General features: G+C 41.4%; 1 protein-coding gene across 4 annotated transcripts in view; it reads right to left on the reverse strand.

Moving 5' to 3' along the window:
* The window catches only part of banp (BTG3 associated nuclear protein), a 49,799-nt gene extending 38,406 nt beyond the window's left edge, over positions 1–11,393 (reverse strand). The window contains exons 1-9 of one of the 4 annotated variants that reach the window (XM_052060905.1): positions 11,241–11,384; positions 10,355–10,456; positions 8,097–8,175; positions 7,899–8,011; positions 7,584–7,783; positions 7,392–7,472; positions 5,534–5,706; positions 3,830–4,069; positions 2,440–2,598 (exon numbers count right to left, since the gene is read on the reverse strand). In XM_052060905.1, coding sequence (XP_051916865.1) covers positions 2,440–2,598; positions 3,830–4,069; positions 5,534–5,706; positions 7,392–7,472; positions 7,584–7,783; positions 7,899–8,011; positions 8,097–8,166 — 1,036 coding nt within the window. In that variant the 5' untranslated portion in view covers positions 8,167–8,175; positions 10,355–10,456; positions 11,241–11,384. Of the gene's footprint in view, positions 1–2,439; positions 2,599–3,829; positions 4,070–5,533; positions 5,707–7,391; positions 7,473–7,583; positions 7,784–7,898; positions 8,012–8,096; positions 8,176–10,293; positions 10,457–11,240 lie in introns of those variants that run through there. The other 3 variants (XM_052060903.1, XM_052060904.1, XM_052060906.1) reach the window with 3 other exon arrangements.
* Between the last annotated feature and the right edge of the window lie 108 nt (positions 11,394–11,501).

Consider the following 11,501-nt stretch of genomic DNA (forward strand, 5'->3'; position numbering starts at 1 on the left):
AAGCGGCATGGTCCAGGCAGGGGAGTTCTGTAGAGTTCATGGGTGCAACTGAGACTGAGGCCCTTGAGCTGATCTGGAGCCAGTCATGGCACATCGCGGTGAGAGAAGTGCGCCCAGCCCGAACACGCTAGGTTGAATCTGCCGCACAGGCTGTTCAGGCCCCACCCTTTTACCTCTCAGCGGTTTCACGCCCTATCGCAAGTCTTGAGATGTCATGTGAATTATAGGATCTCGCAAGACGGAACATTATGAGCATTACACCTCAGAAGGCAAACACTCTTCAATGGAAACACCTACAAAAGAAGCAAGTATACTTTTATCGAAATTGTAGAAATATTGTTTTTATTTTGCAAAAAATTGTAATGGAAACCCCAGCTTGTGATGCAAGCAAACATTAAAGATTGCTCCTCATAATCCATTCTTGTATTCATGTATGGGACATATTACTGTAGAAGTACTCTAAAAGCTTGATGTTTTTAGCCATTATACAGTGCTGTGCCCAGAAATGGACTGGCAAAAATAAATGTTGACATTTGCATTGTTTTTGCTTATCATACAATTGAAAATATGAATCGTTTGAGTTTTTGTAAGCCTAGCCATCTGTTATTTTGTAATTTCCCCATTGCGGGACAAATAAAGGATACCTTAATTTATATTTTACCTGTATGCCAGACATAAAAATACACAAACAGGGATTCTTGAGCTAGTAATCAAAACATTCATTCATTCATTCATCTTCCGAGCCGCTTGATCCTCACTAGGGTCGCGGGGGGTGCTGGAGCCTATCCCAGCTGTCTTCGGGCAGTAGGCGGGGGACACCCTGAATCGGTTGCCAGCCAATCTCAGGGCACACAGAAACAAACAACCATTCGCACTCACACCAACTTAGAGTGTTCAATCAGCCTGCCATGCATGTTTTTGGAATGTGGGAGGAAACCGGAGCACCAGGAGAAAACCCACGCAGGCCCGGGGAGAACATGCAAACTCCACACAGGGAGGCCGGAGCTGGAATCGAACCCGGCACCTCTGCACTGTGAAGCCGACGTGCTAACCACCTGGCTACCGGGCCGCCCGTAATCAAAACAATAGACCTCAAAATATAAACACGTCACCAGAAACCTAACATTCCTGAATTGATAAGTGATAGGTAAATGACTCCAGCGGCACTTAAAGGAAAAAAATAAAAATAACAATAACTATAATGATAAGAAGAAGAAAAATAATTCACACCAATGAAATGCTATAAATGCTGAAAAAAATAGTCTCAGAAAATGTTTAGTGGTTTAAAGATCATTTCTTAATAAAATCAACCACTGAGTGTCTAAACCAAGAGTGAATGAGGCCATCACTCCGAAAGACGAGGCGTGACCCATGTATTATAATTAGAGATGAGAAACAATAAAATAAAAATACATATTTTTTTAAAAAGGTACGCTGATGTGATAGAACATATTTTTTTGCATATTATTGAAATTAATAGTGGATTTTTAAAACGAATACACATTGACAAGTTTTTTTAAAACTTGTCAACTTTAGGTAAAAAATTTTTGAACACGTGTTTTGTTTCGTTTTATAATGATTATTTCCATTATTTAAACTTGGGTTCTGGTTTCAAAACTAGCTATCCATCAATTTTTTCTTTGTTGTGTATGTAATATGCGGAAGTTGTTAAACATTTATACGGTTTCACAAAATTCACAGTAATAATGGCTCTCCATGGGTAACTGTAACTACAATGTGGCCCGCAACAAAAATGAGTCTGACACCACTGGTTTAGTGTGAAATGAAATATGTAAGCACAGCGTTACTTTTAACCACTATTAAAATCAAATGTATCAACTTGAATTTTTTTAGTTATCTGTTTTTTTAAACTTGCACGAGAGACCTTTATTTTTGAAAATCTCATGAAAATAAATTCACGAGTGTAAATGCGTATACGGCGAGCTCCCATTGATGGGATAACCCGCTGTGTTTACAAAAGCAGAGCAATTTGGCAACCAAATTCAGATTAGCAGCAGGTAAGCTACAGTGTGTATTGACAATGTGCCTGTTGCGGACGCGGTCATGTGTCTTACTGCAGATGAAAACACGCACTTGTTTTGTATAGAAAGTACAAATGCTAATATTAACTGTTTATTTGCATTTGAGCTGACACACCATTTGGTTGTTAGATTTGTCACTGTTGGCAATAGAATTAATGAGTTAAAAACAGGTACCGGTACATGTATTGTGTCCTCGGCAATTATGCATATAGATGAGGTATCACAAAATATTGGCCCGTAGAGACCATTTGCTACAATGACACAGCAAAAGTCAAAGGATTTTGTGCCAATTCATTTTGGTGTGAGGTGTCATTTAACAATGACATCTTTACGTCACCATGACTCACAAATTCCTGTTTTCATGCAGGACAAAACCAATGTGGTGTATAGACATTACCTGAGCCTGAACCACGAGGCGTGCGTTTGGAGAAGCTCTTGACAGCCAAACTCTGACCACGCTGCTTGCGTCTCCAGGCAGTGCGACACTTCGAGTCGATGCTTTGCTTGATGCGATACCAGTCTGACTCTGAGATCCCAAATTTGTGGAATAAGTGACCTATGGAAAAGAGAGGGGGTGGGGGGATACATAAATAAAAGGAAAATAAATCATTCTTGACAGGAGTGTTGCACCAAGTACCAGTCCCAGTTTCATAAATTTCATGGGGACAAAAATAACGCGAGATCATCATCAAGGTGCTTCAACTCTTTGTCCAGCTACTCGATGGGGCCAGCATACAGCGCGTCAGCCGTGCACAGAAGGTGAAAGCCCATCTCTGACACGCATCAGGTTAAATCCTTCCCGGATAAATAAACAGTAAGTACATGCATATCCGAGTCTGGATGTGTATTTTGCCTCATTAATGGCCATCTTACTTCAGCAGCACTATTTGCTTGCAAAAGGAGCAATTTAATTAAAACGGAAGGAATTACTGACTCCTTTACCTTCAAGTGTTACTGCAGTCCTATGAAACATCCTTCCCTCAGGACAACAAGTAAATATTAAAATGCCGCTGCTGGTGGCTGACCTAATGAGCTGTCCATGACAGGATTTACATCTCAAATCTACATAAATGCATACCCCCGTCAAACAGGTTATCTGCATAAATGTCATGTGGGGGGAAAAGGAGCCCTTTCACATCCGGTGGCACCAGTTCAGACATGAAGAGCAGGTGCTCTTTCATTCCTTCCCCTATTTTTTTTATTTTTTTAAGGAAGGCCGAGTGAGTCACTCAATTGGCTCTGCTCTCGTTCCTGCATACCGTGGTACCCTCGCACTAATCTGATATGCACTCCATACACATGTGCAAAATACAGTATGGAGCTACAGGATTCAAACAGGAATAAAAGAGCTCAGTGACTTGAACGTGACTCTTTTCAGATCATTCTTCCAGACATGTGCTTGTCATTTAGAGTCTGGTATGTTATAAAATGTGTTGCACATTAACGCTTGTGTGCAATGATGAGTGCATGTTGAGGTAACTCACCATGGGAATAGAGTGCAGCCTGTTTCTGTGTTCAATTCAATGCTGCTTTGTAATGGCGGGAGGGTGAAATTTGGGAAGTTCTCATAGACTTCATTTACTGATTCAAGGGGGTAAGGAGCTAATAATCCTTGGCTGAGTGGAGATGTGCACTACTTTGATATACAATAAGCTCTACACGAATCATGCAGTGGTGGTGTATGGAAAAACACTACACTGACTCATGGGTCAGAGTGAAGTCATTGAATAGTAGCACCAAGACATCTTCCAAAAATGCACAAAAATCAAGCAAGTGGCAAGACTCACAGCGAATGCCATAAATCATGAGCGGATCCAGTTGCTTCTTGCCATGTTTGCCCTGTCCAGAGAGGTTGGACATGGCCTGGACCTCCCGATGGAAAAGGTAGTCCAACAGCGTGAGAGCCATTTTTTCTGCCGTGCGGCAGTTGGACGATATATGGAGCATGTCGGCTGGTGAGACTGGACAACGAACACGCATCTCTGGGTTACTGTCATCACCTAACCATGTGCCCCCTGGGTAGTCTTCTGAAAAGCACAAATAAATAAAAAATCAGAGCTCTCCACAAACACCCCTGAGATCATTATGCATTGTGGAAAATGGTTATCAACCCACTTTAACATTAACATTGAAAAACTGCTTCGCTGATCCCACACTCCTACAACCATGTGACATAAATTATGTAATCCAACAGCTCCCCCATATGGCGTCAAAAGAGAAGTGAAATTTCAGCCGCGTGCGTCTTGAAAAGTATGAAACTCACAGTAAAAACAAACAAGCAATTACAAAATAAAAGAGCCAAGGCAAACTAAGAATGACATTTTCAAAAATGATACTTTTCTGTAATACAAAAGCAAATTACTAATAAAGAGCCACGAGAAAAAGATATGGAATCCTTTATTAGTCTTGCAATGGAGAAATTCCCAATTCACAGGAGCAAAGTTACGAAAGGAAGAAGTCGAAGAACAAAATATAGGAGCTGCTAGATAGGTAGCTCTATCTAGGTGTTATTAACGATCTTAATTTTACTCAAGCAAAAATGTCCTTGTGAAGTTCTTGAAGACATTTTGCGTTCTTCAACATGAGACGGGAATGTATTTGTATATTTCACCCTCTAGTGATTAATAACATTAAAGTAATGTGGCGAAGTTCCAGTGTGTAAAAAGCGAGGACCCCGTGTGAAAATGAACATCTGCGATAGCCACTCTCTAAGATGATGCTGTGTCAAAAACACATCATTCATCCCCAGCTGATATAACGACATGGGCTCATGGTTACTTTGGCAAAATGTTGACTCTAACTCCAATAAGTAGTTACATCCACAAATGCCAGGTAAAACACAACTGAGCCCAGACATCCTGTCGACTACTTCCCAGCCTGTGAGACATCTGGTCATCTCACAGTGGAAACTTGTTTGGTCGTGAAACTAATCCATAACTCAGGCCTTTTTTTGGAAGAAATGGGAGCAACGTAGTCCAAAATAAAAATGAAAAAGATCATCTTGGCTGTTGCTAACCACCCCAAAGGCCAAGGACTGTGATTGAATGGAGCCTCCATTGGTCAGTGGCAATGCCTTTGGCAAAGATAACTTATACCTCAATACAATATAACAATACAGAGTTGACATGGATTTTTATTCAATAAAACCATCTGACCCTTTTCTGGTTTGGTATTATGATGCGCTTAATAAGACTTGACACAGACGGCATTACAAGTACACAGTGTAATGAAATGTAGCCCAGTGTAATATAGTTTGTCGGTTGTATCTTTAGCCAACCATCTGTCACTATTACCGGTATCTGAGAGCAAAAACAGAACATAGTACAACAAAAGCTGCTCCAGTGTTGATTTGTGACGACTGAAACCAGCACATTTCTAAGATCAAAAGTATCACACAAAGTTTATTAATGACTGTGTGAAAATGATCATACTGCCTAATACTGTGCAGTATTTTACATGTATGTGTCCTTGGTGAAGCTGCGACATCTTACCCTCGGAGTTGAGTGTGATGAGTGTGACATTTTGGCCGTTTTGCGCATTGTTGGGATGGCCACCGTTGGAAACCGTGTCACTCGCCTCAGAGCCACTCTCCATTTCCTCCTGACTCTCCTCAGGGCCTGGCACCTTCACCAAGATTGTGTTTTGGCGCCTCTTAGCCACCGTGCTACATATAGATACACATTTTTCGTGAGGTAGGTCAGACACGTGGGAATACAAAATATAACTGTACAAAGCCCACTGTAACTATTCATCCATCCATGTTACTATACAACCTAACCACACTTGGGTAGGGCAACGATTAGATTCAAACGATTACGGTTCTTTGTTTCGATTCTGGAATTATTGATTTGAATTCTTCAAGGGAAGGCGGCCAGGTGGTCCTGTGGTTAGCGCGTCGAACTCACAGTGCAGAGGTGCCGACTTCAATTCCAGCTCGGGCCTCCCGGTGTGGGGTTTGCTTGTTCTCCCCTGGCCTGCGTGGGTTTTCTCTGGGTACTCAGGTTTCCTCCCACATTCCAAAAACATGCATGGCAGGCTGATCGAACACTCTATATTGTCCCTAGGTGCGAGTGTGAGCGTGGATGGTTATTCGACTCTGTGTGCCCCGTGATTGGCTGACAACCGGTTCAGGGTGTCCCCTGTCTACTGCCCGAAGACGGCTGGGATAGGCTCGAGCACCCACCGGCGACCCTTGTGAGGATAAAGCGGATCGGATAACGGATGGATGGATGAATTCTTCAAGGGGCAAGGTCAAAAAAGTCTGCATGGTTTAAATCAGGGGTGTCCCAAGTCTAAACCACGACCACTCGTTTTAAACGACTTTATAACAGACTAAAATAACATTTGACAGGGCCGGTGTCATTTCTCTTCATCGTACTAGGGCATTTCCTTCAACGCTGTGAGGCAAGGCAATAGAAGAGCAAAAGTTCTCATTTCCCACTTCCTTGTTCTCAACCAATCAGACATCACTCTATAGGGACACTGATGGATTGGTTTAGTGGTAAATGAAAGCTGTGAAGGCAGCTCTTGCCTCTTTTCCTTACATTAAGATATCCTTTATTTGTCCCACACTGGGGACATTTACAGGTTACATGTACCTTGGAAAAAAAACTTTGGACAATCCTCGTTGAAATAGAGAAGCTGACTGGTGATTTTTGCATGAACTCATCTAAAAGCATCGACAAATTGCATTTCCATTCATGTTTTTTGTCCCTTTAATACTGTTATTCTCACACATTATTTTTAACCAATAATACTTCAGACCTCTGAAAATTGAATTTTCAAGTTCATAATTTTTCACTTTCACTAAAGAGCTTTATTTTTGAAAATCTGATGAAAATAATTTCACACTTGAGTGTAAATAAGTATTAATTAATGTTCCTGAGCTCCAACTGATAGGTAAACCTGCCGTTTGATACACAAAAGCACAACTATTTAACAACCCAATTCAAATTAGCAGCAGTTACTGTGCGTGTTCACAAGGTGGCTGTTGTGGGCCCAATTCTGTCCAATATTGCTGAGGAGAGCACTCGCTCAATGGCTTGCTTTGGAAAATTCTGACACTAATCTTAGCTGTTTATTTGCATTTAAGATAACCCCGTTTAGTTGTTAGATGTGCCAGTGGACATATTTTATTGTTTAACTCAGAGGGAGCACCAAGCTCATCAAACATGGCACTTTGTTAACCTTTATACGTCAATATCATCTTACTCTAAGTGTTGCACAGACGCTACTCTTCATTCTGTTTCACAAAGTTAAGCCAGGCTTCCGGTAAGTGTCGTGGTGTCCATACCCGCGTTATTCTCGTGAAATTATGGTACTTCCAGCGTAGGACGACAAGCTACTCACTTGCTCAGCAGGTTTTCTAGCGAGGGATCTTCCTGCTTCATGGACTCACTGCTCACAATGACATTTGTTTGTGGAACAACACTATAAGCAAAGTGGAGAAACCAGAGTTAAGTTGATACATTGGAAATCTCCAACTAAGAGGTCCTAACTCAAATTATATTAGTGTGCGTTCCGCGAAACCATGATGCTTACCATCGCACTTTGTTCCAAGTCTGAGTGGCACCCTGGGGTGACCCAGCAACCATAGGAACTTGGATGGAATTCTTGGCACAAGGCACCATACTGTCCAGCTTTTGTGCAAGAGCCTTACATGTGGTGTCCAGAGCCTGCAGCTTAGATTCAATGCCTTCCAATCTTTGGCTGACTGATGCAGTGAAGGAGACCATCAGGTTCTGAGAAGAAGGTTGTTCCAACACAAATGTAGCAGCGGTTCCCAAATGTTAAATAAATAAATCGGCAGTAAAAGGAGGGTTTGGAACTGTGTCCTTTGTACAACAGCTTAAATACCTTAATATAGCCTATGTCCTGGTTGTTGCTGCTGTTTTCTTGACTGTTGCTGAATTTCCTCTTTTTCTTCTGAGGACTCGCCTCATTTTGGCCTTGATTGTCCAGCATGTTTTCTATGATGTCAAAGACACATTTGACTGACAAGCACAAGTCAAAGGAACGTCAACGTCTTTTCGCATCGCATTCAATAACTCTTACCTGTTTGGCCCGCTAGGTTAAAGTCCTCCACTGTTATTTGTACAATTTCTTCCAATTCCTCTTCGGACATAGCTTGGACCTAGAGTAAGATGAAATAAGCTTTTTAACAGACAACTTGGTCTACCCTTTGAAAATCACCCTTTACTATACTTAAATAACAGCAGGACATTTAAGATAAAATGACTGATTCGATTTCAAAGTTTCATACTCTATGTGTATGGTGGCTAAATTTCAGAAATCAAGTTAGACATTAGATGTTAAATGAAAGTGTCTATGGAAGTGGATGACAATTAAAGGAAATAAACTGGATAAATGTTTCCAATATTGTTGCAGATAAGTCGACAATTCTGCAAGCATTTCATACTGCATGACACCCAATGTTGAGGTTTTCGTGCATCTAAATTAGGGTTATCTGACTGATTGACAACCAGTTCAGGGCGTACCCCGCCTACTGCCTCAAGACAGCTGGGATAGTTTGCAGCCCGCCCGCGACCCTCGTGAGGATAAGCGGATTAGAAAATGGATGGATGGATGATTGATGTGGTGTCTCTGTGTGAAAGCAGATGCAGCTGCATCCCTAACCCGGTTTGCTGAATTCTGTATGTATTAACAATGAAAATATATATACAGTATTTTTTAGCATTTCTCCACTGCGAGACAAATAAAGGTTTTCTCAGCATGTGGATGAATGATTCCATTATGGCTCTCCTCCTGCAATTTTGCAAGATCTCTGTGTAAAAGAGGTGTCTGATTATCCTTTTCGGTGCTGTTGTCAACTGGCGGCTACAATTATGCTCAAGTAATCAAAGGAACGTTCTTTTTTAGCAAAAGTTATTTGCTGTGCTTTTGCAATGTGCAACAATCATTTTGATGTAACAAGCTTGTATTTGAAATATGCAATTTGGACCTTGGAATAAGGTTTGATACAAATGATCCCCATTGACCATCAAAAGTATCTCCATTTTTTTCCAAACACAGAAAAATATACTTTTGAATAACTCACTAATTGTGAAGACCCATGCTTTTCATTAGACAGCATGAAATTAAGACACAGTGGTGTCTTGGGCTACAAATTTAATTTTTTCCATGACCACAGTCGTACACTCATAACCCAAAACACTGTAATCTCAAACCTTTTTTAAAATTTGTACGAATGGAAATTATATTAATCTGTAACGTCCTGTGCCCCCCCCCCCCACCTATTTTTTTTAAATAAGGAAAATCACTGAAGTATTGTGCTTCATTTAAAAAAAAGTGTAGCTCTGTAATTGTATGCTTTATTTAATAACATAACTAAATGGGGTCTAAACAACAGTTTCTGTAGCAGGATTTAGCGTAATGCTGCAATTTAATTTATTGAGCTGCTCCGTCTCATGGGACCACTTTGGCCACCAGGAGACAGTCTTATATAATTATGAAGACAGGTGGCTTTTTCCAGGTACTCTGCCTTCTTGCTACATTCCAAAACCATGCATGTTAAGTTCATTGATGCCCTTGGGTGTAAATGACTTAATGGTGTGCGTCAACATGTAACCTGTAACGAATGGTGACCAGTCCAGTGTCCTTTAACTTCAAATATCACAATCAGTTTGTAAAAGCTCCTGCTCACTCACCTTTGGACCAAATGAAAATTGCTTCAGAAAACGGAGGGATTGACGATTAGTGCCAGAATAAAATCTGCGCTTCCAAACATTTGGACTACAATATAGTGAACCGTTGACCTTTTCGACATATTTTTATGTGCACATGAACTGTGGTCATGTGGCCATCTTACACTCTCCACCTTAGGTGGAGAGAATAAAGATCCACCTAAGGTCTATCTTGTATGACTGTAGCAGCTCATTTATAAGAACTTAAGTGTTTGAAACAAGCAGGTCACAGGGCTAGTCCCGCTGCAGACAAATTAAAGAAACTACTGTACTGTAGTTGTTGGCGATGCTGACGTCCAAGTGCCTTGAGGAGATGCAGTGATCCCCTTCCTTACTCCCACTAACTGAATGGCCTTTTTTACTCAACATGACTCCCTGCATGTGTGTGATCTGCTTCTCCATGTGGTGTGCAACCAAAGACCATAGCGTGAGTGGAATTTCCTAGTAAGGGATCATAGTAAGTATGAGTTGCATGAGAAAACTTCCAGAAGTCCAGACTGGTGTCACAAAAGATGCATTACAAATCCAAAATACAAGTTTTCCCTTACAAAGTGATCTGCTTGGAACCAAATGTGCTTTCCAATCCTTCTCTACTGCACCTTCACACACTCATGGGAAGATTCTTGCAGGCTCATCTGCAGCTACATCATCAGGGCCATCATGATGTCATCCATTTCTTCAAACCAGGATCCTTTAATGACCCCTTTGAGCCTGGGGAAGAGGGAGGGAAATCACACGAACCAGGTCGCAGTGAGCCGGGAGGTTACCCCAGCATTGCGATGCTCATCTCTCCCAGGAAATCTACTGTGATACTTTGGGCACATTGTACGGTGAAGGAGCTATCAATTCTCCTGGCACATCTCACGCACTCAAAGGAATTTAAGCAGCAACTCTTTGATGTGCTGGTTTATTGTCTGCCCCTCACTCACATTTTGAAGTTTGGGGTATGCAATCCATCTTTTATTGAAAACTCATACCATAATTGTTTTAATATAAAGGCTAGACATACATGAACATTTACATCACCGTGGTAACATTTATCAACCCATGCGATGTTTGACCCGCTTATCCTCATGAGTGTTACGGGCGTGCCAGATAATTTTGTTTTCACATTTGAAGGATGCTATTCTGATGCAGTCTCTTTTGCTTTGATCAAAACCAAGATTGTTTTTTGAAAATGATGCATCACTTGTGAATTAATTTTCGCAACTAGATCTTTAAATACATGAGGATAGACTAAGAGCGAACTACGAAACGATTACTTTATTCGAAACCGCTAGCTAATATTAGCTGGCGCGAAGTCGTCTGCTAATGTCAAAGCAGTTGCAAACTGTCCCAAAAGCTAGCCTGGTGGTTAGCATGCTAGTTGGGCCTAAAGGCCACAAAACGTTGTACTATCGTCGTAACCCTTAGGGGTGAAATGTTGTTTAAAACCCATTAATTCCCTCACCATTGGCAAACAATGTATACACAGTCAAGGATCGGCTTATATTACCGTGTGAATGATGAATTCTCGTGTTGTTTGTCGAGGTTCCGATAACGGCGTTGTTCCTCGCGAGAGATGAGCGAATGAGGTTACAGTAGCGCGCCTGCTCACTGGTGCCAAGCGGAAACACCACGGTGCGTTCAAGGACCCCGCATTCGCTTTACTGCCGACGGAGGTTTCACATGTCTACGGAACAGGTCGTCACTTAAACGGGTCAAACGAGTCATGAAAAAAAAAACTGCACATAAACTTCAAGCATAAAAGCGAAGG

The sequence above is a fragment of the Hippocampus zosterae genome, chromosome 3, assembly GCF_025434085.1.
Source record: "Hippocampus zosterae strain Florida chromosome 3, ASM2543408v3, whole genome shotgun sequence".
NCBI classification, from domain to species: Eukaryota; Metazoa; Chordata; class Actinopteri; order Syngnathiformes; family Syngnathidae; genus Hippocampus; species Hippocampus zosterae.